This window comes from Raphanus sativus, unplaced genomic scaffold, assembly GCF_000801105.2.
Source record: "Raphanus sativus cultivar WK10039 unplaced genomic scaffold, ASM80110v3 Scaffold1102, whole genome shotgun sequence".
NCBI lineage: Eukaryota > Viridiplantae > Streptophyta > Magnoliopsida > Brassicales > Brassicaceae > Raphanus > Raphanus sativus.
Window position 1 is genome coordinate 134 of NW_026616416.1, and position 25,326 is coordinate 25,459.

Genomic DNA, 25,326 nt, shown 5'->3' on the forward strand with positions numbered 1-25,326 from the left:
AATCACACTATTTGTGCTATTGTGACACATCATATTCTTTCAAAATCATCTTTAGACCTCACTCAGTATTAATGGGTTTTCCCTTTTGGGTAATCAGCTTTGTTGCTTTTTTTCTCTAATAAAATCATGGATTCCACTTCTTTTTCGGCAGAGTGAATTGTTATTTGGAAGTATTCACAGAGTTTGAAGATCGTTTATTGGAGAGCATGTAAAATAATGCTTCATATTTGGACTTTAATATTATTTTCGTCATGTCCTAATTAAACCGTTTACCATTATAATTTGCTGAAGTGTTACGGCTAGCTTAAGATTTGAGCTGCATGAGGGTGTGTACCTCTCAAAGACAATGGTATAGTTGCAAACTTGCGATGATGCTGTCTGTTGGCCCTGAAATTTATGTGGTTCGAAACAACTATTAAATGATCAGGACGTATATTTTTAGTCAGTTTAGGGATCGAATGATTTTCACACATTAACCGATATTTTATGGACCGTAGATGAATGTTTATCTCTCACCGGCTCTGCTCAGTTACTTACTACTTAAGCTACTTGAAGCTAAATTTGTGGTGAAGAGCTCTTAAGTGACAGATCCATATGTAACGTTGTAATTAGAAGAAAAATAGTGGAGGGATCCTATTCGGCAAAAGTTTGGAAAGCACTAGTATGAGGGATCATAAGAGAGAAATTTACAACAGTTTGGAGTAAACTCATAAGGATTCTTTCTACCAAACAGTTTGCACAGACTGAAGACTATCTTCTCCGATACACCTTTCAGGCCGCTATACATAGTATATGGAGAGAAACCGAGAGATGCAGGTAGTCTAGTCTTGTTTGTGGATAAAATAATCAGACTACGGCTACTATCAGTTCACGGCAAGGGACATCGATATCTTGATAAAGGTCTGCAAGCTTGGTTTGGGACGAGGATGCAAAGCAGTTCATCAACATGAAGACTGTTTTTTGGTTTCTCAAAATTTTTCATTGTTTGATTCTTTTCACAAACATTAGAAATAGCACTTGATGTAAATATGATTTTGATTGAATAAATTTTGCAATTCATTCCAAAAAAAAAAAAAATATATATATATATAGTGAAGCTTGTTTGTTCTAAGGATGAATCGAGGACAGAAACGTTGGTCACGTATATATTATTATGTATAGAACAAGAGTCATTACAACCAGCAACATGGTGAATGCATATATATATATGAATATAACAGTATTATATATAGATAAGAGGAATGGATCGGGTAGTTAAGCCTTCTCGTTGTGGATGGGAGGCTTACGATGAGGCTGAGGATAATCCATGACCACTACTTCCCCTGTCTCGATTCCTCCAAGCACCCTCCTCTTTCCTCCACCATGTACGAGAGAAGCAACCTTGTGATGATGCTTGTGAAGCCCTAGCCGACGAGCACTGGCATATCCAACATTGGATGACAAAAGCAAAATAATGATACCAAACAACATCGCGAGTCTACTCCTCACAGAGAAAGACATGACCTCTCTTTTTTTTTCTTCTTCAAATACTTATATTTATGTTCTTTAGTAAAGAGAGATGAGAGCAGGAATAAAATCTAGTTTGAAATGTGTGTTTTAAGTGTAAAAGAAGAGAATATGGAAGGAGTATATGTAGGCAGTATTAGAAAGATAATAAGAGAGTAAAGAGAGTAAGACAAACATTGAATGCAGGTGGGGAGGTCCTTCATTATCATAACATGCTCTTGTTCTTCTCTTGTCCAATTTTGCAAATATATTCACATTCATTTCTACATTTACATACAAGTATCTATCGTATTCGTATGCATAGTGGGTGTCTTGATCGGCCAAACCTTTTGTCTGTTTGAGGGTCTTCGTGGGGTCAGTATTGGAGAGAAGATCCCACATCGGATATATGTGAGGGACATTAGTAAGGGACTTGGGTCACACCACTAATTGTCAATTGGTTTTAAGTGGAAGCCCAAGAAACTTATCATGGTATCAGAGCCGGCCACACCCTGATCCTTTAATCCGGCCCGGACAGTGGCCCGATCAACCCATTAACTGATGGCCCAGAGAAGGCTCAGTTCTCCGAGATTGCTAGAGAATACAAGCATTGTCTCAGAGGGGTATGATGGATTCGCGAGATTAATGGTTATACGCACCATTATCTCGAGGGAGGGTGTTGGGATAAAGATCCCACATTGAAAATATGAATGGGACATGAGTAATATATAAGAGACTTGGGTCACACCACTAATTGCCAATTGGTTTTAAGTGGAAGTCCAAGAAACTTATCAGTCAGTTTCCTGTTTTTCCTTCTTTCATCTCTTAAGCTTATTCTTCTCCATTGTAACCAGTAGCGGAGCCAGAAAAATTTTGTACCGGAGTCAAAAATTTTTTTTTATATATATTGGAGTTATAATTTTCTGTAATTATAGAAAAAATGAGACTAAAACTAATATAAATCTAAAGTTTTGAAGAAAAAAATATAAATATTTTAGTTGTTTGATTAAATTTTATCTTTAATGTTTACTAATTATTTTTGTGGGGTCAAATTTTACTTTTTTTTAGGGTCAATACAAATTTTTCTTTGAACAAAACAATTTTTTTTTTAAGTAACCAGATGTTAACTGCCTCCGCCCCTGACTGTAACTCATCATTATTGTATCCAACTATTTATAACATCACTCTCCCAAGTCTTGGTCAGTGATAATCAATTTTTTTGGATTATTATGAGACTGAACCGAATCCCATAACTTTCCAAAAGATCACTATATTTTATGATCTCTAAGCTTTGACATATCTACTTTTTCAATTGAGTTTCGTGATAATTATCTTATTAGGACATTATTGGATATACTACGTTAACTTCCACTTATATTCAGTTAATAAGATCTCACTAGTGATGTCTCTGGATTAAACACTGTACTAGGTCATGATCCGCGCGTCCGCGCGGATTTATCTTTTGATTTACATATTTTATATACATGTTGTATATTATTTAAGATTTATAATATAAAAAAGTTAGAATGATCCAGAACCAAAAAAAAATCGATCCGGACAAAAAAAATCAAATACCTACTTAGATTCAAATGTTGAGAACTCGAAGAACTCATACCTGAAATGAACAGATTTATATCCGATCTAGTGAGCTAAATTTTAAACATAATATCTTTGTTATATTTTTAATTCATTTTTTTGGGTTGGTGAGATTTACTATTTATTCGGAAGATTTTTGGCTAACTTAATGGTATATATTCATAGGTTTCTTTTTTTCTGAACAGGAAAAAAAAAATTTGGGTCTTGATTTTATTTTATATAACAAATTGCTGCTATAAATAATTTTTATAAAAACTAATTTGTAACAGTAATGTCATTTTTGTTATAAATTAGTATATCATGGTTTATAGGTTCAAAGTATAGAGTTAGTCGTTTTCATAGTATTGCTAATATTGATAGATGCAAGTTAATGAATACAGATAATATATTGTATTATTAGTAATATGTCGTATAGTATTATATGTTAGTAGATGTATTATTAATAATCTATCTTATAGTATAATATGCTAGTGGATGTATCTAGCTTATAGTAAAATATATATAATATAAGGAAACATGCGTAGTAGATATAATAATAAGGTAAGAAGTGAAAAACTATGGTAATGGTTGATATTAATTATTTATAAAAAAACATGTCCAATAATAAGTAGATTAATATAGCATTAATTACATAAGATCCAACTTTAAAATCCATCTAGAAGAAGTTGTTATGTTTTTGTTTTAATAGATATATTAGCTATCATTTTTTTTTTTGCATACTTTCACTTGATTGTCAAAATGACTTTAACTTTTCTTATGAGTTTGCATTCAACTTCCACTCAACGGTCAAAGTAACAAACATACGACCGCGTCTCTCATGTTCCACGTGACCGGTTGGGTACCTTATTGAGAATCTTTGGGGATCATAGACTAATAACTAAATGATACTATATCTTAGCTTAAACTTTTGATAAAGTTTAAACAGAAGAAACAAAATCAATGTTGAAAGTGTAAAAAAATTAGGACAACACAGCATGGTCCGACCGTCAACGACAATGTGGGACTCTTTCTTAACATCATCGGCCGTCCTCAACCGAACACCGATCGTGTTTGTCACGTGGTACAATTCCTGGTGCTATTTCTATTTAATTGGGCATATAGGCCTTTCTGCGTTTTGTAAACCACTATGTGCCCTCACGGCATCATTTGATGTCGGCTAATAGAGTGAAAGACATCAAAACACACACATAATCAAGTTTGTGGTGATGGTACACAGAAAGTAAGTTTCAGATCATACGGAAGAAAAAGGGAATACGAGAGAGCATATATTATTATATACATTATTTTATGTTTTTTGTACACATTAACGTCCAACCGACAGTTCTTAGAGAAGTACATTAGGCTGTTTGCTTAGATATAATCAAATAAAGGGTAAGATGAAATATTGAGCTAAGAGGTCTATGATGATGCAGATCCAAATGTGTTTTCTCCGCTGTAAGTGACATAGAGGAACCCATCATCGTCCTTTTTCTCTTCATACACAGCAGACATAAGAGCACCTGCAAAGTAATCAGATAAAACTTCGTATGTTCACTGGGAATACGTCTATGAATGTATCTTTTTGCTTTTTTTTTTAAATGAAGGAAACGTATCTGTTTTTTTTTACCTGTTGGAGGAAGGACATTGTCGACAAATATAAAGATGGCCTTTTCTGAACTGAGTTTGATTCTTTTGCGAATGACATACACGAATTGCCCCACTGTCAAATCAGCCGGGACTAGGTATCTACCAAAACAAAAAAGCGCTTAGTTGTCAATCACAAGTCAGGTCCGATCGAATCAGATTGATATTAGTAGACATGCTTACTTTTTCTTGTCGATGGTTGGTATATCACTCTTCTCAGCCTTCTCAACAATCACCTGGATCCCACACATATACAACAAATGTGTGACAAATCATCACTCTCAAGCTTAGTCAACTGTCACTTTTTAAAAATATGAATCATTAAGCAACTTAACTATGTACAATTAATCCCAGATTCTACCTACAAGACCATACAGTCAGCAGCCACAAAAGTGTAAACTACCATGTTGCTGCTGTGCCATTTAAACTCAGTGAAACACAGAGGATTGGTCCGAACATGAAAAAAAAAGACTTAGGATTATATGTAATTAAGAAAAACACTGAGATCTCACCGGAATCCTATCTGAATATTTCTCTCTAATCCGAGCAGCCTCTGCACTTCTCTTCTCTGAAGGTTCAAAACAGAAAACATGATCAAAGTCGTGAGAATCAAAACACCAAAACCAAGAAGGAAGGTACGCCTCAAACCTAGGTCATGCTCTTCCTTGAACGTGCTTTTTGCCATTACTTCCACTCCCTACACATATACATAAGCAACCAGTTACACACACCACCATCAAAAACAAATTCTCCACTCAAAATCGAATAGTAAGCCCCAGAAATAACCAAAGTGTCAGAGATGTCCTAAACGCTACATACACAGTCTTCGAACCTCGATCGAGTGATCAACATAGAAACACAACCTTAATTTATCTAAAACAAGTCAGAGATCGCAATAAGACGAAAAAAGGACTAAATAATCCATGATCGGACCTGTTGTTGACGAAGCTCTTCTGCGATCAAACACTTCTCTCTGATCAAACGCTTATTCCTTGCCTAATCACAAATATTCAGACAAAACAGGTTGTTTGTTTTGCCTTTTTCTTTTTCTTTTTCTTTTTTTGCCTGTGCAAAAAAAAAAGGCAAGGAATTGCATACAGAAACTCCTCAGCTGACGTGGTATTTTGCTTCGAGAAAATCGAAGAGAATCTGACAGTACATATCAGTCAATACCATAAAAGAAATCGCAACCGTCCATATTGCTGACGGTGTACAAGGAAGCTGTGCACTCTAATATTGCTTAAGAAAAAAGGATAAAGAGGAAGCACCGCATAGGGGTGGACAAAATATCCGTAAATTTTGATTCGATTCGTTATTCGTTCCGATTCGATCCGATAAATCCGAATATCCGTAACTTAACGAATTGAAGCAAATACTAAAATCCAATATCCGTCAAAGACGAAGCAAATCACAAATACTAATATTTTTAGAAACGGATATCCGATCCGATCCGTTATATACATATATATGTATACATGTTTATAAAATTATATAATATACATACTTTTATATCTTTATATAAGTATTATAATGTTTTATTCACTAAATTAATTATTTAGTTATTAAAAATTTTGAAAGTATGTAATTTTCTTATAAAAAAGTAATGAAATATTATTATTTTATTTCAGATTTTCTTCTTTTTCTTTTATTTTTATTTATTTTTTTAATTTTTTATTATTTTTTACGGATCGAATCGGATATCCGGAAAAAAATCGGATATCCGAAAAGTTACGGATCGGATCGGATCGAAAAATCGAATATTCGTAAAGCATGGATCGGATCACGGATATCCTTAAAATTCTGGATATCCGCTCCGTGTCCACCCCTACCGCATATAACGGGATCACGTTTCTGCATATTATGACATATTTACCCCTAACAGACTACGGGTTATGAAGAGTACGGGAGGGTGGAATTCGTTTGAGCGTGTTGCTTTTTAATGGACTTGACGAGGCCTATTAATAGGGCCTTACCAATAAATATGTGTATTGAAGGCCCGTTTAAGTTCGTTTGATCAACATGTCTTACCAGCCCCGGAACTTGGCGTGGCTACTTGGGACTATGAAGACAATCGCTGGTCCGACAAAGAGATCTATTCTCTGCACATATAAATAATACATGTCCAAAAACTAGATTCATATAATGAGCTCTATCTAATTTAAGTAGATGGCAGCTTAATGTCAAATCTTTTTACATACTTTGGGCCACTGTGTGCTTTGACATGAGAATCATCGGGGTTACATGTGTGGTAATCAAGTGCTACCAAATAGGCAAAACTATAATATGGATAAGCTGCCCCCACATACGGAGCTCTATTCGGTTACACAATTGTCAAAAAAAAAAAAAAATCATATCTGGCCCAATGGGCCTTGAAGTAAAAATATATAAAACTCTACTTATTCCAAAAAAATATTCCAATATCTCGCGAACGTCATCGCCACTTTCCTTCCGATCAAGTTTGCCGGAGTTGATATTCTGGTAATCCAATTTTCCTTATCGATCCGATTCTTAATTCATTAAGTTTCAATCAAACAGAAACTCTAATTTAGTTTTTCTACGAGATCGTATCTTTAGTTCCTCCCGAGATTAGGGTTCCGGAATTCACCAATCTGATTTTTTTTTTTTTGCAGTTTTTGATTAATCGTCAGCGATGGGAGGCCACGGCGGTTTGAACATCCTGCCGCAGAAGCGGTGGAACGTGTACAACTTCGACAACAGAGAGAAAGTCCGCAAAGACGAGGAAGCCGCCGCCAAGGAAGCTCAGATCCAGCGCGAGGAAGCCAGGAAACGCGACGCCCAGTCTCGTCTCGAGGTCCTCCGCAACGTCCGCGGCTTGGCTCCTCTCAAACGACCTTCTCCTCCCGAGGCAGACAAGGTCAAAGATACTCCCGCTCCTCCCTCTCCCGCAATTGCTTCAACCTCCGCGGCGAAGGCTGTGAAGATTGCTGAGCCGGAGGAGCCGAAGACAGGCCACATCAACCTCTTCGAAGGGATTAAGATCTTCGATCCGATCGAGTTACCGAAGAAGGATGGCAATAAGCCTGGGGAGGAGGAGGATCACAGGAGGAAGAAGATGAGGAAAGAAGCCGCCGCGACTGCGAGAGCCTCTGCGAAGGATGCTGCAGCGAGAGCAGGGGATCCGGATGAGGAGAAGTATAGGTTGGGGTATGGTGTTGCTGGTAAAGGAGTGAAGCTTCCTTGGTACGTTGAGAACAAACGCAAGTATGCAGAAGATGATAGAGTTGGTGGTGGTGAGGAGGAGGATGGTAGAAGTGAATGTAAGAAGAAGAAGAGTGGGAAGAAGAGCTTGAAGGAGCTGAGGGAAGAGCGGTTGAAGAGGGAGAGGGTTGAGAAGGAAAGAGAGAGGGCACTTTTCAGGAAACAGAGCCAGAGAAGCGGTGGCTTTTCACGTAGATGAGAAAGCTTCAAGGTTTTTTTACTTATATATTAATTCACACTTGATTAACAAATTAGTTTCCAAATTTAATGCTTGTACTTCGTTTGTGTTTATAGTTTGGAGTGTGATATTAATTTACCAGTTGCTAGACACGAGCATATTTTGAAGTTCAGAGAAGCTTTGTTGTGTTAGTTTTATTGTAGCGTCTAGACTTCGAAGTTGGAACTATGTGTTTGATATGTACACTTGTGTCAACGTTGGGTTGGAGAACTGTTTTGGTAGCTGATAGTCTCATTGGTTCAAACTAGAACAGGAACATCGGAGTTATAGCCATAGGAGTTATGTACAATAACCTCATTCTTGAACTCTTTCTCACCTTGTTCTGATGTTCTTGACAACCTTTTCACTGCAACTTCTTTTCCACCAGGCATTAATGTGCCCTACAAGTAACATCAATGAGACAATATGATCAGATTACTTTGATTTATGTAAATACAAGAGTTTATAGATCACTTTGATTTATGTAAATACAAGAGTTTTCAAGATAAGCACCAAATAGTTAAAGGAAAAAAAATACCTTGAAAACATCTCCAAATCCACCTCGGCCAATTTTATTGCGCTCTGAAAAATTATCTGTTGCAACTTCAATTGTCTTGAAATCGAACTGTAGGGAGCGTACAGTTGTGATACCAGCTACAGTTGTAATAAAGGGGTTGATAAGTTACATGGACTATATATATATATGCTAAAAGCTAAGAGGTCAGACGAAAACAAAAGAACACCACTCACTTTGATTAAACTCAACTTGTTGGTCTGATTTTCCCCTTCTAGCAAACCGGCGAGCAAGAACAACAAAGATGATGATGATGATAATGATGATGAATACAAAAGTAGCAACAACTATTGCTACAACAGTCCTCATTGAGATATTTCTGCTGCCTGTAGAAATACAAACATAACCATATAAACTTTGAATCTTTGGACAGGTTCTTGTGAATGTAACTTAGCAAAGACTTACCACTGTCGGTCTTTTTGGCCTGGTTACTAGCAGAAGATGGTTGACGTCCCATCATAGGCGGAGGAGGAGCCAATGTAATGTTACCAAAAGCCTTTGAGAATGTAAACTGCTGCCGCCGGAAAAAGCAGATTGGCCGCATAACATAGCCTCCTGTCTTCTCCCCACAACATGACTGGTAGTCAATCACGCTTTGTCTTAGACAATTATCACAATCACCAGAAGAAACATCTGGCGTGCATTGCATCAGTGCGTATATATTCTGGAAAGGTGTCAAAGCTGCAACATCAGCTTTGTAACTCCTCTGCTTCATCTTTCTATTGAGATATTGTCTTGAGTGCTTAAGCATCTGTCTGTTTTCATTATTTAAAAAGAAATGGAAGTTTCTGTGAGAGTTTCTAAATGTTGAATTCTTCAAATTGATATACGGTCGCTAAACGAAGGACAAAAATCGAACGTCAAAGTCAAATGTTTTGGTTCATACAGTATTAGTTTCCTTTCAGATAATCATGAAGATGTGTAGTCTCTTAGTTAAGTCCTGTTATGACTCTGTGACCTAGGGTAGCACATCACCTGCATTAAGCAGAAGAAGACGTGAATATTGAACCCACTTTCATACACATAAGTACATAACACATGTTAATCATCAAACAAAACAATCAAGCATTCATTACATTCACGTAGTCTTTTATTCTCATGAGGATTATGGGCAAATCTTTTCCTTTAGTGCTTACGCGTCTTGTCAGTTCTTACTAATTAAACAGAACTCGAAGTTTCTGTCTGAATTTTTATATCTTCAATTCGTCAAACTTATCGGTTATGGCAGTGGTCCTTAATTTGGCCCAGCGTCAAAAGTCAGCTATTTTTTTCTGAAGTGACAAAAGTCAAAACTACTTGGACCCAGATTGAGAGATCCACATGAGCACTAGGCTATTGTATCACTGTCTTTGGTTTTGCAAGTAAACCCATTTTTGTTTTATATGGCAAATAAACGATTACTTGTGTAGCACGTTGCCCAGACTGATGAATACAGATACCACTAGTTAATGAATATAGTTTATCTTCTGAGTTTATAACTATATAATCCGTTCAAACAAATTATTATACATCACTAGATATGTTCAAGCTCACTACTAGGTCTAGTGATTTTTTCTCTTTTTGTCACAGTAATACTTCATTAGAAAGTAAAGATAGAGAATGAGCCCAAAACAGATCCAATTAAGAGTAGTTCAGTACAGAGAGATGGGCTTGAAGACCCCTCTTTGCTAGGTATAGTGATCAAAAAAATATTATACATATACTCTGGAGCCAGAAAATAAAGAGAAAAAATAAAATCAAAAGACGTTTTCATGACAGACATCTTCTGCATAATGCATAAGATAAGAGTTCTCTCACACTTTTTTGGGTAAAATGTTATATTCTCTCACAAACTTTGATTCGAGTAATAATCTCACATTTCATACATAAATTTGATGGAGTTTTCACATACACCTTGATTGAGTTGAGTATTATAGTCTCACATGGTCAGTGTCAGTCAAACAGGTCCAATGTTTGTCTCAACGGAACATCAACACAGTTAGGATTTACCTTAGAGCATGTCCCAGTCCCATGGAGTTCATAATATTTACATCCAAACCCTACTAGCTACTAGCTGTAATGGAGCGTGTACAACGACGCTCTAGATCAATAAACATAGTAAACAAGTAAAACAGAGAAAATAGCGTTGAAGCTTCAGTTTTATTATATTCTAGTTTTCACTTTTAAAGTTTAGATGATATAACTATCTTATCAGCGTTACTGTATTGTAGCCTACTAGCTACAAAGGAATTGTGTCATATAAAACAAGATCAGTAAAAATTTGTAAAACAGAGTGAATTTCCTGGTTGCCAAGGCAATAACAGTAAGATGATTGTAGAGAAAGTTCGATATACATGGGATTTCTTTTTACCCCATAACAACCCAATATAGATGCATTTGAAACTTCATTGCTGTAAAACTCTCATGAATCAATTTGAAAAGCTTATAATTTGTTGTTTTAATTTAAATACAACGATGTCCTTGGTAGTTACCAATATTAAAGAACGTACATTTGTATTGCAGATCAAAGGCTGCCTAATTTTAAGAGATAATCAAAAATAGGTAAAGTAAGTTTTTAGCCAAGGAACATATCCAGAGTTGATCAAAAACATGAAACGACATAAAGTACCCTCAAAATAACGACATAACCTTCAAAGAAGAAGTCCACAAGACTAAACTAGGAATCAGAAGCAAGCATGGTTTCATCACTAAAATCAGATGGGAGGGATGATCAAACGGATCACACCGTTCTTGGCAATGGTCTTGATCTTACGGCCAGGAATGCTAACATTGCTGTCGAGCGTAGCCACCTCACCAGAGTAGAACCGGCCACCGTAGTCAAGGCTAACGGCAGGAGCATCACCAGTCACCGTCACTCTCCCATTCACGACGGAGACGGTGAACCTGTCTTTGGGAACACCCGGCATGTCTACACGCACGTATAAGCCGCCGTTAGGGAGAATCTTCCACTCATAGGCCATATCCGAGCCTATGTTCACGCATGGGTGTCGCTCCAGTAACGGACCGGTTAACGCCGGGTCTGCCCTTACACAACCAAACTCGTATTAATTACACATACGGTTTATTGATGTTTCTCAAATAATCTAATTTGAATAACATAACATAAGCTTGAAGAAAAAGAACATATATAAATACCATGTGGATCCGTGCCGTGAGGAAACTTGTGAGGACCCGTGCTACAGCGATCTTTGACCATAAAATAGAGACAAAAGTAACAATCAATTTTTGGGTATAAGAATATATTCAAAAGTTCGTGAGAAAAAGACTTGTAGAAAATAAAATCAAGATAATCAATTTAAAAAAATAAAATAAATTAAGATAATCAATTTAAAAAACAGATAAATCAGATAATTATTTGTATAAAAAATAAATCAAAGATAATTAAGGAAAAATTGGTGAAAGTTACCTTCTCGGTCTGGGCCACCAAGAAACGCTGCAGAAAATAAATTGAAATTTGTTATCAATATATAGATTTTTTTGCATTTAATATAATAACAAAAAAAAGGGATTAGTTTGAAAGAAATGTACAGATGCATGAAGGGCTTGGTGATGGGGCGTGGGTCTTGGAGAGGTGAAGCCTGAGAACACCGTCCGACATGTGTGAGACCATGCCGGAGATCTCGCAGCATCTACAGACGAGACCAGTAGTGGAGCCGTAGATCCGAGCAGAAGAGTCATGTTTGTGCTCTTTCGGTGCGACGGCGTCGATAGACACAGCTTTCTTGGTCGGGTCGATCCTGACCTTTATGCTGTCTTGTGGAACACCGGGGAAGTCAATCCGGATGAACATGTCCTCGTTCTCAAGCATCTTGAACTCTGTGAACCCTTTTGGTCCACTTACAAGAAACGGGTTGTTAACCGCGTAAAACCCATCTACTCCACACCCAAAACAAGACATTAAAAAGAATCTGAGAAATAGTATAGTAAAAGTGAAAATATGAATGAGATTTGAGGATGGTTGAGAAGATCTTACCGCTAGATGGAGGAGCAACGGTAAGAGGGACCACCATTATTCAACGACGAGCAGAGAGATGTTTTCTAGTGAGGTTTCAGATTTCTAAGGTGTTCTTTAGGGTTTCTCCTCTCTCACTATTTTTTTGGACCTTTTTATGTTCAGAGGAAGAAAAGAGAAGGCAACGAACAAAGACGAGGACACTGAGCTGTCAAACAAAAACGACAAGCAACCGCGGACACGTGTCTTCTTTCCATTTGCGAATTTGTAATGCATCAGAAATAAACACGCGTCGTCTCCCCATTTGTGAAAAAGTTTTCTTTATTTTTGTAATTATTAAGTAGACGGAAGAGTGTATGATGAAGTTTTTACTATATATGTACGAGTCTACCTCGTGAAATCATGTGTGTATCTTTTGGTTAATCACCTAATTAATACGTGTGATGGGTATCATGATAGACATACACGTTAGTTTGATTGAACATCTTATACGTTAATATATCAATATTGGTCTTAAAATATTCAAAAACCAAAACAAACATGAAGGATAGTCCATTGACTAAATATAATAAGGTCCATCATATATAAAGCATGAATTAAAGATGGTGATAAAATTAGGAAGAGGGGATAATAAGGCGGATGACACCATGTTTGGCGATTACTTTGATCCGACGGTTGTCATACCCTAGAGGAACGACGGCGACCTTGCCTCTGTACTCACGCCCACTCGAGTCATGCATAGATGGAGGAGCTTGTCCGCTGACAGTGATGCCACCGTCACTTTCCACCGTCGCCGTGAAACGATCGCTGGGGACGCCGGGCATGTCAATACGCAGGAAGAGACCGCCGTTTGGGAGATGCTTTGATTCGTACGCACTCGTGGATCCCTCCAACACTGAAGGGTTGGGTAGTGTGACCGGACCTGTAAACGCCGGATCTGTCCAAAGCATTAAATCATATAACATAATTAACATCGAACAATATTATATACTTACGTCCTTAATTAATACTTTTTCTTCAGTAGTGTAACTAATTGATAACTACATACAACATACGAGAAAAGAACAAGCATGAATAATGTGAAATATACATACGCCTAATACTATAGAGACCTCAATTTATAAACTGTAAGTTGTGTCACAACAGAGCCATTATTTAATCTTAACTACATACATACCAAGAGGGTTAGTGCCAAGGCGACCTGCGATATATTCATATTATTGAAGTTAGTTAATTAACTTATTAATATTATTTAATATTAACGCCTGAGGGTTTTGTGAAGTTATCTTATGGCTTAATTAATAATCAAATCAAATGAAATAAATACCTTCTGGGTTATGTCCACGAAGATGAGCTGCCAAATTAAAGAGCAAAAGTATAGTATTATTTAAAAACACAAGTCATAAGGAAAGAAAATGTGAAAGAGTAAGTCAAACTTTAATACGTATAAACGTACCAAGGGGATGGCCGCCTGCAACTGCGACAATAGAATCAACAACACACATCCCATAAAAAAAATGTCAGGATACTATATGATATGCATTGAAAGAATAAAAAAAATACTAATGCTTAAAAAATCCAATACCTTCTGGGTTATACCCATGAATTATGTGACCTGCCAAAGGAACCAAAAAAAAGCTTTAACATTCAAAACTGGTAAACGAACACAAGAAAAATAAACCATGTAATGATTCGAAATTAAACGCGAAGAGACAATACCAAGGAAAGGAACATTAGGCAATGTGGCACCTCCAACTGAAAGAGACAAAACACAAACAAAATGTCAAATATCAATATTCCATAAATAAAAATATATAAAATTAAAAAAAAAAACTTTTTTTATTGCATTAATTCGAGAAATTAGTTTACAAGAACAGGAGGAAGGGACATGACGATTGATCTTCTTCTTGGAGAGAACGAGCCTGACGACACCATCTCCAACATAACACCGAATGTTACTGATCTCACAACAATCGCAGATAAGTCCCGTGGCGGCTCCGTATTTGCGGTGAGAAGAATCGTGTCTGAACTCTTTCGGTGCGTCTCCGAACACAAAAACAGCCTTCTTCATTGGCTCCACTAGGATTCTCACACTTTCTTTGGTTACTCCAGGGAAATCGAGCCTCGCGTACAGATCCTCGTTCTCTTCCATGAGCTTGAACTCAGTAAACCCTTTCGGCCCGTTCACCTGATACGGATTATTCGTTGCGTAAAACCCATCTGCCCACACAAAAAAAGATTTTATTATATGATATCGACTTTAAAGATTTGAAGAACTGATGAATAAATCAAGGATATAACACCATGAGATTGAGGGACGGGACCGATGTTCATGACCGGCATTGATTACGCGGAGGTTTTAGGGTTTTAGTTTTTTTTTTTCAAAAGATTTCTCTCACTCTCGCTTTCTCTTTATGATTTAAGAGGTTTGTGAGATTTTACCAGAGGAAACCTTTAAACGAAAGAGAGAGAGGTATGGAGGTTGTCAGGTAAAAAAAAGACAAAGAATCCCCGTTGTGACACGTGTTCTTTTTGCATTTGTCCACAGTTTCAATGTTTTTTAAAAAGAAAATTTAATTACCTGCAGTAAGCCAGTAAAATATTATTACTATACTTATTTATATACGTATAGTTTTAAAATTTTCAACAGTTCGTACACTGGTGAAAGGTCAGAGTTTTTATTTAGACAGGTAAAAAAGTTGGTCTTTGGCTAAAATTAGTAAGGTTTCAGCTTTATTTTGTCGACTAGTTTTCAGCTCTATTGTAGACCTCGTAACTGCATGCGCTTTCAGGCACACATATAAAGACACCGTTTGTGTTTGTTTTATAAGAATATTCATATGTGTTGCAAAAAAAAAAAGAATATTCATATTGTTCTTAACAGCGTTTGTACATACACATAAATGTACTCACTTCCACCATTCCACCAATTTTTTACCATCTGTGCCCAAATTATAAGTAATTTCGTCTAAGCTCCCACTTTACTATTTTTTGGGCTAACTGATAACATAATTTTGCTCGAATAGACTAATAGTCATATATTCAGGTCTTTAAATAACTTTCATTTACCCCATGTATAATGTAACAATTTCAGTGGTGTCAAATGATTACTAATGTACAAATATGAGGCAACTGTCTTATATCATAGTATTGTACACGATATAATTAATTTCAGTAATCCGGATGGGATTAAAATAACTTACTGGTTTCCAATAAAATAAATTGCGTTTATCTTTTTATCTTGCATGTATATATTGGGTTTAGCGGGATAGAAATAATATAATTTGTTTCACAAAATCATAACAACAAACACTCCCTTTATTTTGAACTATAAAGAAGCATTACAGGCTGTTTGTTCATTTGATGGTAGCATTGAAGTTAGAACTGTGGGTGATAATAATATAATTAGACAACATATTTGGTAGCTGAAAACTGAATGCTGTGAAAACTTATGCAGGCGGTGGCTAAATCGCAAAGCTGACAAAAAAGGCTTGATGCAGAGATATTGTTCCAAAGAGTTCTGCATTTAAATGATGGCTAATCTTTTTTTTTGTTCACCTGAATGATAGCTAATCTACTTACTTAAAGAGACTCATGCAAATATAAAGAGGGTAGGACGTTACACAAAATAAAGTAATGTCTCTTTTTGCAACATATCCAAAAGTAGTCGAAATTAAAAACATCAAAAGCGCTTAATCCCAACAAAATGGTCTAGAAACATATATAGATCATGAAATCAAAGAGGAGGGATGAGGAGGCGAATCACACCGTTCTTGGCGATGGTTTTGATCCGACGGCTAGGAATGTTGACAGGAGCGGAGAGCATAGCCACGCCAGCAGAGTAGAACCGACCATCTGAGTCGTAGCTAACGGAAGGAGCTTGACCAGTCACCTTCACTCTCCCGTTAGCGACAGTGACGGCAAAGTTGTCTCTAGGAACGCCAGGCATGTCTAAACGCACGTAGAGACTGCCGTTTTCGAGCTGCTTCGACTCGTACACCTTACCTGCTCCCCAAATCATAACAACAAATTAATAATTTAATATTTTTTTAAAAATCATTTAATTTGATATAAAACACACAATTAATGATGTGAATACTACCAATGTCATCAGTGCTATCGCCAGGGATACCCTACGAGATCAGATGGAGAGAAGAGTAAACACATTTTCAAAGGACTTATAGAGAAGCAATGATCATCTAGTCTACGTAATAAATTAATAATACCTTCTCCGTAACAGACATCAAGAACCGCTGTAATAAACGACAAATACAAGCCGAAAATAATTAATTTTATTTAAAAAAAAACAGAATATATAGTAAAATAGAAAGGGTAGAGTTGTGACGTACGGATGCAGGAGGGATCGGTGCTAGTCTTGGAGAGGAGAAGTCTGATAACGCCGTCGGCCATTTGGTAGGTGAAACTGGAGAAGTCACAGCAAGTGCAGATGGTTCTGATGATGTTGAGGTAACTCCGGGGAGAGGAGTCGTGTGAGTGGACCTTGTGTGCTTCTCCGTAGACGATCACAGCTTTCTTCGACCTGCTGAGGACAACCCTCACACACTCTTCTGGGACGCCGGGAAGGTCAAGCCTCACGAAAGTATCATCGTTCCCAGGAAACGTAATGAACTCCTCAAACCCTTTCGGCCCAGTCAACAGAAACGGGTTTGAAAACCCTTCTGCTCAACAACAAAAACAAACATTAAATAAACCTTGTGATGAGTAGTACTAAGGGAGAAACTCAATGTGAACTGAGTTTGGTTTGGGTCTTACCGAGATCGGGAGACTGAGGGAGGGGAGTTAGAGGGACGGCGGCCATGATTCAGCAGAAGGAGTTTGTAAGCTGTAAGCTACTCTTAGGGTTTCTTCTCTCTATCTCTCTGAGTTTTTTTTTTTTTTGCTTTTACGACTTTTACTTTATGGGGATCTTTATGGGAGGAAGGCAACGCCAAGGAGGGAAGATTTTTTGTCAGTGTAAAACGACAAAAATGCAGTAGCTAAGAGACACGCGTCCTTCTGTTATTTGTGAAACATTTTTCTTCGTTTAATTCACATAAAACTATAGTTTGTTACTACTTGTATAGGCACTTCAGTCATCATCATCAGACAAGTATTGAAATGAAGCCTCAAATTAGTTAATTGTGAAAATTCTACATGCGGTGTCTGGTGATTAAATCACAATTAGTATGATAATAGTAGACTTAGTTGTACAGATTCAAAGGCTGTTTCACAATTCAAAAGCCCTTCAGTCATTTCTCCACAAGTGTGTATAGAATAATATATTGTTCAACAAATGTAGAAATGGAAAGGATGTGAAATTGTATTTGTTGGTGGAGTTGTTTATTGTTTCCCTTCTCAAAAAAAATTATGTAGCCTTTTCAAAATTAATCATATATATAGTTAATAAAAATTATTGTATTTTTTTGGTAAAATAAATTTATTGTATTTTTCCTTATTAGAAACTGGTTGTTGGTTGCATAAAACTCTATTTGCGGACCATTTTAACTGTAGCCATAATCATTTTGTCTATCGCCATACGTTTTATACGAATATGTTTCAAATTTCTGTAGTAGACTGGACAAGTCTGTTTTGTATTAGGACAGAAATAAAGTTGGTCTCCGCCCTCCGGCATCTTAAAGAGCAACCCTATGTTAAAGGTTTGGTGAACTTTAAAATACTTACGAATGCATCGTTACATATTTAATTTAAACTAAATTAACAACGACTTAAAATGAAAGTTATAAGCTTGACGATTAAATTAATCTAAACGCTAGTTTATACATGAGGTTACTTCTTATTTCCATAAGTTATATACATTTCATGTGGTTAATCTGCGAACATGTTCCAAGAAATTACTTAGACAGGTAGACTAGTACTAGTACCATAAGGTGACACAACGGTAGTAGCAAAACAACGAGAAGAAGAGTCCTAATAGTTGTATTACCATTTAGGCATTTACCAAACAGAGAAGAAGAGAACTCACCAATCTCTTGATCCAAAAACATTGCCAATCAGCAAAAGAAATTGATACTTTATTATAAAAGTTGTCTGCTTTACAACATAACAGCATGATCGCTTGAAACTTTGTTCAAGCGGCATTATAAAACACACAAGGATAGAGGACAAACCCATTTAACAATTTCAGGAAAGGGAGAAGATTTGTTGATTGTGTATATGTCTTATACATAACTTATTAACCAAAAAGAAACAGAGCAAGAACCAAACAAAGAGTTGGTTTTTGAGATTTAACGGTAGATCCATCCAAAAAGAGCTTATAACTTGAGGGGCTAAATCAATCCTTCAAGACAATAGGCAAATCAAGAATATTAATTACTGAAGACATAACAACATTAAGAAGCCTTGTTGTTTGTTAGGTCAGATTCTTTAGACACGATATCATCCAAAGACGCTAAAGGAACTGCAACTTAGCATATAAAATCGACAATCATACTTTGGCATTCCATAACAGATTTGCCAGCAAAAGAAGAGAAAATACCTACTATACAGAAGCACATTCTTTTGACTAAGAGAATCACCAAGAAATGAAGTTAGGCGAGTCCGTTCTTCAGTTAGACCTTTGAATGAAGAGGCCTTATCTTCGCAAGTAGTGTCTCTGCTTCAATAAAACCACCAAAAGGTCCCAAAGACTTGTACTTGATAAAACGTTACCAAGAAGTAGAAGCGTTACCTCTGTAAGGTTTGAGGTGCATCATTCTGCAACATTTCTTTTCCAACACTTAGCATGTGAGTTACTGCTCATAAAACGAACAATCCTTTATACATAAAGAATACAAGATGAGAAACTGATGTATTGTATTGAGTAACCCAATGAGTAGTCTTCATCTCTTCTCTGAAGGTCTCTCACTGTTGGTATGTGTTCTACATGACCAGGTAGTGCCTGAATCAGGGTTTAAATTAACCTTGATACTAAATAAGCATATGGAGATCAACACAAGTAAAGCGAGAGAACAAAGACAAACCTCTGAGCGGCGGGCTTGATGTCTTGAAACGCGACCACCTTCTCATCCTGCGAAACTTTAAAAAAATGTAAGAAAACTCTTTCAATTAGCCATCAAAGAGTAGAAGAAGAAGAAGAAGAAGAAGAAGAAGAACTTACGGCGTGAAGGAGACGAGTGTTGGTGGTTGGATTGCGTATGATCTGACAGAATATACAAAACTGATTCGTTCCCGCCATTTCTCTTCCCTCTAAATTTCTTACGTATCGAGATTTCGAATTGCTTATCAAATCCGAAAACTGGATTTCGATTTCAAAGCTGAGAACTGAGGAAGTTTGTTCAGACATAACTGAAAAAAAAATCTGTGCGAGTACTTCTGTTTTAACCCTTCAAATATTTTATATTTTTCATTTAACACCTTAACGTTTGCTAGTTACATTTATGTACAATCTATTTGAACAGTGAGATCTTAATTGTGATTTTTTAAAAAGAATTCTGGTGTTCATTTGCGATGATTATTTATAGTATTATTAGGGACTTAAATACACAGTCACACATTTCGATCAAAAAAAATAATACACAGTCACACATAAAGTACATCATAACTTGAGAATCAAAATTCATAAGAAGTTATGGCATAGTGTTGGACTCTCGAAAAGTTGTTTCCGTTTAGTAAGTGTTCTATCAACAGATTGATCTGCTGATTGGAGAGCCAATATTACTACGAACTTGAAAGCAGGCTTCCGTGGCAGAATCCTGGTAAATCTTGCTATGATGCAAGCCGTTGAAGAGACTTGTGACTTAATTTGTACTAGTATGAGCCTTTTCCAACACTCTAGCTGGATCAATGGATCCTTTAGGCTCGTCTTGGATTGCATTCACTGAGTTAGACATAAGCTCACAAGAGTAGTAACCTGCATAAATACCAAGCTCTGCCCAACCTCCCACACCGTCTGCTGCACAAGTGCTTGCTCCTCTGATTAATATACACGAAATTAAAAAAACATATATGTCAAATTTAATTGTTTTTTAAGTCAATATTTCAAAATATAACCCTAAAAATATCAACAATACTATAACATATATTACCATACTCTAAATCAAAGATTATCGTGACTCAATCTATATTCACTAATCTATGTTAAAAATAATTCAATTCTAGTAAAACTAAATTTTCATCTTTTAGAAATGTTTATTAATACATGATTTAATTTTTTTTCTCTTTGAAAATATTTTTATAAAATTTATCAATTACTTTTAAGATCTAATCCATAAGAAAACTTCATCTCGAAAACTTCTGAAAGACTTTGATTTAGACAGAAACCCTAATTTTTATTAAAATTTAGGTGGGATGTGGGAAAAGACTTCTTTTAAGTCTTTTGTGAGTCTTCCAGACTCCAAAATCAAATAACTATTTCAAAAAAAAACATTTTATTAAACTTAAAATAAACTTAGAAAGTGTTTAAATCAAATTATTAGATATTTACTAAACAAATATATGTCAATTTGAAAAGAAAAATGAAGATAAGATTTCAGAATTTAACCCTAAAGATACCAACAATACTATAATATATGTTACCAAACCCTAAACCAGTGAATCATGAACCAATCTACATTCACTACTTATCTATGTTGAAAATAATTCAGTTTTAGATAAACTAAATTTCCATCATTGAAAAATGTTTATTATTGCATTGTTTTAATTTTTTATCCATCAAAATATTTTTTATAAAAAAATTAAATTATTTTTAAGATATACTAAACCAGAAGACTTATAAAGAAGTCTTCGTAGATAAGACTTTTCTAATGAAGGGTTATAATGGTAAAACTGAATACATATTTTTGTTTATTCATAAAAGGATTGTTTGTAATTTCACTAGGTTTTTAGATTACTTTTGTATTTGATTGAATTTGGGGTACACTTTTGTATTCAAAATTAAGTCATTTTTGGTAAATTCTCCATAAATATATTGTATATTTATTGTTAAAGATATCACATTTAAAAAATTACTTTTTGATAACAATTTGATTATAAGAAATTCTTTTTCGATAATAACGTGATTACAAAGGAAAAGTTATAGATAAAAATATTAACAATAGCAATTATAAAATTAACTTAATTATTAAATATATAACGAGCGCATAGAAACTTGTCAAATAATATTATAGAAATTGGATAAAAGTCATTCTTAGCCGTTGGATCATTAGCTTAGACGATATCTCAGCCTTCTATATTCTTTCCTTTTTTATGTCTCTCTAAAACTATTTCTAGTCGTTTACTCTATTTTCTACTATAAAATAAAGTGATTCTATTATAAAGTTGGAGTTTGTTCTAATTTTAGTCTATATTTAGAGTATAAAATAGAGTGATGAACAAAAAAACAATTTACTACTCCATCTGTTTCACAATGTTACATATTCTAAACTTTTCACACATTTTAATAAAACATATTAAATTTATATAAACTTTTGTGATTATTTTTTTCCCATAATTTTAATCCAATAAAAATCCAATAAATGCAATTAGTTTTTTGAAAGTTTGCATTTAGTTAATGAAATATATATTGGAAATGTAAAAAATAGATCAGTTTAAAACAATTTTTTTCTCTAGGATATGTAACTTTGTGAAATAGAAGGAGTATATATTTGGAATAAACATATTTTTCACTCTATTATAGAATAAGAAATAGAATACTATTGAAATATTTTTACTTTAAACTCTATTTTAGAATGATAAATAGAGCGGAACTGAAGATGATCTAATTAACCAAACCGATATGTGGAGTTCACCAAGAAAAAAAGAAACCGACATGAAAACTGGGCATAGTATAGCCCATTAATTTATTTTAAGAAACAATGCTAATCACTAGGCTGGGCAAAAAATCCGGACCCGAAAAACCGAACCGAATCCGATCCGAAAAAGTAGCACCGAATCCGAACCAAAACTGATTAAATATCCGAACGGGTTCAAAATTTTGGTATTTAGAAAACCGAAACCGAACCCGATCCGAACCGAAGTATTTTGGATATCCGAATGTATCCGAAATAGATTTATGTACTTAAATTTATAAATTATTTTTAGATATAATGTATATTAAAAACATTCAAAATATATAAGATACCTTTAAATTTTCTAAAATACTCAAAAATATATGAAAATAGTAAAAAGTAAATGTTTAAAATAGCTAAAGTATACTAAAAACACCAAAAATAGTTAAATATATATTGATTTTCTATCCAAATATTTAAAGAAAACCAATATATATGTTAAATTTAGGTATTTGGACATATTTGTTATTAAAATTTATATGTAATATATTATCTTTCTTATAGATTTTGAAAATTTAAAGTATATAATGAATTTTAAAATTTTAAAAATAATTTGAATGGGTTATCTGAACCCGAACCGAACCCGAACCAACATTTATAAATACCCGAATGGGGCTAAAATCTTTGACTCCAAAAACCCGAAACCCGAATGGACTGGACCGAAACCCGAATGGGTACCCGAACGCCCACCCCTACTAATCACATAAGTCCATGCAATACCGAGCGAATAATCCGTTAATATTCCATTTTGAAGCCGTCAAAAAAAAAAAACATTCCATTTTGACTGAAGACGATAATTACTTGACGAGGAAATTATGTGTGTTTTTAAATCGATTTTGGGATGAGATTAAGAGTTTACTAGATCTTTAAAAATTAAATTAGCTCAACATTCAATAGTCATATACTACAATAGATTGAATCCATCTATATAATTATAGTAGTTTCTTTGTATCAACTTTCACCAACTCATTTCTTTTGCCGTTACTGTAAATTACATATATTTTTTTAATTATACAGAGGTGTTTCTATAGAAGTAGATCCATACTATCCACGTGTTAGCATCCTATATTTTTGGCCCACGTATTGGTTTGCTAGTTTCTGGTGATACCGAAATGTTAATTTTCCAGTAAGTAAGATTCGAATCCTGATAATTTCACCATATTAGACTTTACCCTCAAATTAATCACCACGAGGCCACAAAAAAAATATGCTCCATAAACACAATAATAATTGTTTCAAATTTAAAAAAAAAGGACTCAGGAGAAATGAATAATTGAAGAAACCATAACCCTACAAATCATACATACTGATATTGTTCTTAGCTCTCATAACATCTCACCAAATGCAAATAATCTCATATTCACTTAGGGAAATTTTTCTGGCCAGGGGTTATACACAAGGAAGGACTCAGTAATATATTTTACTGGGGTCAAAAAAATTAAAATGGTCATTGGTGAGCTTTGAATTCGGGATTTTGGGAGTTCAGACAGTGTATGTTATTAATAGTGCTACTGAATTCTTTGCGAAATCATATACAAAAAACATTATTATCAAATATTCGTGGTGTCAGATGACCCCACAATTCATTAATTGGGTCTACCCCGGGTTATACATACTTCACCAAAGCTGAACCGGAGTGTTAAACCAAAAGAATTTGAATCTGGTCTAATAGTATACAAGATTACAAGATGAGTATACGACACAATTGTACATCAGACTAATCACATACATTATCATTCTTTAGGTTTCAAACATAGTTATACACACATATCATAATCTATTGTATAAATATATATATATATAACAAAAAGATCTATTATATTTTTTTCTAAAATTCACGTAAGAATCTATATTTTTTTAACAAAGTAAGAATCTAATTATTCTTATAACATTTTTATTTGTTTATTGAAACCGTGGTGCAAAAAACGTGATACCACTACTGTACAAACTACAACTAACTATCAATAATAATATACCGAAATGTAGAGAATGAATGAAGCATGTGGGAATTTCTAAACCATGCAGAGGTGATGATATTTTTTGTTGTGTTCCCCTCTGTGGTTACTAGCTTAGAGAGGCTGGGATAACGTTAATGTCGCCCTCCATTAAAATTGGGATACGAAAAAAAAAAGTGGAGATCATAACAGTGTATGAAAAAAAAATTGAAGAAATGACGCAGTATCAGTAAAAAGTTGACAAGGGCATCACCAGTAAAAAATATTAAAATGAGTGTCAATAAAAGGGACGCGAAAGAAAGAAAATTAAGCTATCACTTCTACACTCACGAGCTTCAGCCTTCAGAGCAACAATGTCTCCATTTCTGAAGCCCTTCCTCTTCCTATACGACTCCACTCTTAGCCTCCTCTTGCTTCTTGTAATTATATATAACTCTCTCTCTCTCTCTCTCTCTCTTTTTATATATATATATATGTTCTTTATTAGTTGATGATAAACTAATAATAGTTATAATTTTTCTTGTGTGAATTAGTTCAATGGATGGAGCCTTGAAGAAGCAGCAGCTGCCCACGAGAGGCTTCAAGCAGACAACAATGTTGCAGAGTCTGAATGGATGCAAATCCAATATTTGTGGAGAAAAACGAGAAGTATTGTGCTTCTTCCCATTTTCAAGGGTTTGGTGATTATGTGTTTGGTTTTATCCATCATAGTGTTCTTCGAGAGTTTTTACATGAACATTGTAATACTCTTCGGCAAGTTATTAAGACGTAAACCCGAGAAACTGTACAAATGGGAGGCCATGCAAGAAGATGTCGAGGCTGGATCCGAAAACTACCCAATGGTTCTTGTCCAAATACCAATGTACAATGAGAAAGAGGTATATATATATTTATATACTTGTAGGTCTTAATTAGAAGTA

The 25,326-nt window shown here is 35.1% G+C and overlaps 7 protein-coding genes across 8 annotated transcripts; 2 read left to right on the top strand and 5 right to left on the bottom strand.

Annotated features, from left to right (window-relative positions):
• Positions 1–4,315: 4,315 nt before the first annotated feature.
• On the bottom strand, positions 4,316–5,786 carry LOC108851650 (autophagy-related protein 8f). Of its 2 annotated transcripts, none has more exons than XM_018625110.2 (6): positions 5,638–5,786; positions 5,353–5,401; positions 5,217–5,272; positions 4,888–4,940; positions 4,688–4,806; positions 4,316–4,580 (listed from the first exon to the last, which is right to left on the bottom strand). In XM_018625110.2, the coding sequence occupies exons 2-6, from the start codon at positions 5,387–5,389 to the stop codon at positions 4,480–4,482; spliced, it is 366 nt and encodes a 121-aa protein (XP_018480612.1). In that variant the 5' UTR covers positions 5,390–5,401; positions 5,638–5,786; the 3' UTR covers positions 4,316–4,479. The 2 variants fall into 2 exon arrangements, with proteins under 2 accessions (XP_018480612.1, XP_056854289.1); XM_056998309.1 differs by having other exon boundaries at positions 5,353–5,404; positions 5,638–5,738.
• A 1,275-nt stretch (positions 5,787–7,061) lies between these two features.
• On the top strand, positions 7,062–8,292 carry LOC108851467 (uncharacterized). The gene is made up of 2 exons (XM_018624905.2): positions 7,062–7,182; positions 7,335–8,292. The coding sequence occupies exon 2, from the start codon at positions 7,355–7,357 to the stop codon at positions 8,120–8,122; it is 768 nt and encodes a 255-aa protein (XP_018480407.1). The 5' UTR covers positions 7,062–7,182; positions 7,335–7,354; the 3' UTR covers positions 8,123–8,292.
• A 108-nt stretch (positions 8,293–8,400) lies between these two features.
• On the bottom strand, positions 8,401–9,033 carry LOC108851468 (putative cysteine-rich receptor-like protein kinase 12). Its single transcript, XM_018624906.2, has 3 exons — positions 8,891–9,033; positions 8,679–8,794; positions 8,401–8,541 (listed from the first exon to the last, which is right to left on the bottom strand). Exons 1-3 carry the CDS (start codon positions 9,021–9,023, stop codon positions 8,401–8,403), a joined length of 390 nt encoding a protein of 129 aa, XP_018480408.2. The 5' UTR covers positions 9,024–9,033.
• Positions 9,034–11,155: 2,122 nt separating this feature from the next.
• LOC108850155 (putative 57 kDa heat shock protein) lies at positions 11,156–15,083 on the bottom strand. Its single transcript, XM_056998306.1, has 13 exons — positions 14,970–15,083; positions 14,536–14,886; positions 14,386–14,421; positions 14,252–14,281; positions 14,123–14,143; positions 13,994–14,020; positions 13,844–13,867; positions 13,296–13,603; positions 12,688–12,727; positions 12,243–12,587; positions 12,121–12,147; positions 11,850–11,900; positions 11,156–11,733 (listed from the first exon to the last, which is right to left on the bottom strand). The coding sequence occupies exons 1-13, from the start codon at positions 15,007–15,009 to the stop codon at positions 11,408–11,410; spliced, it is 1,626 nt and encodes a 541-aa protein (XP_056854286.1). The 5' UTR covers positions 15,010–15,083; the 3' UTR covers positions 11,156–11,407.
• A 1,319-nt stretch (positions 15,084–16,402) lies between these two features.
• On the bottom strand, positions 16,403–17,559 carry LOC108850154 (putative 57 kDa heat shock protein). Its single transcript, XM_056998307.1, has 4 exons — positions 17,440–17,559; positions 17,016–17,345; positions 16,893–16,919; positions 16,403–16,671 (listed from the first exon to the last, which is right to left on the bottom strand). The coding sequence occupies exons 1-4, from the start codon at positions 17,483–17,485 to the stop codon at positions 16,403–16,405; spliced, it is 672 nt and encodes a 223-aa protein (XP_056854287.1). The 5' UTR covers positions 17,486–17,559.
• Positions 17,560–18,807: 1,248 nt separating this feature from the next.
• LOC108852295 (uncharacterized) lies at positions 18,808–20,002 on the bottom strand. Its single transcript, XM_056998308.1, has 6 exons — positions 19,784–20,002; positions 19,647–19,701; positions 19,492–19,545; positions 19,355–19,418; positions 19,163–19,279; positions 18,808–18,964 (listed from the first exon to the last, which is right to left on the bottom strand). The coding sequence occupies exons 1-6, from the start codon at positions 19,967–19,969 to the stop codon at positions 18,808–18,810; spliced, it is 633 nt and encodes a 210-aa protein (XP_056854288.1). The 5' UTR covers positions 19,970–20,002.
• A 4,610-nt stretch (positions 20,003–24,612) lies between these two features.
• LOC130503748 (probable glucomannan 4-beta-mannosyltransferase 1) lies at positions 24,613–25,317 on the top strand. Its single transcript, XM_056998305.1, has 2 exons — positions 24,613–24,825; positions 24,940–25,317. The coding sequence occupies exons 1-2, from the start codon at positions 24,760–24,762 to the stop codon at positions 25,315–25,317; spliced, it is 444 nt and encodes a 147-aa protein (XP_056854285.1). The 5' UTR covers positions 24,613–24,759.
• Positions 25,318–25,326: the final 9 nt, after the last annotated feature.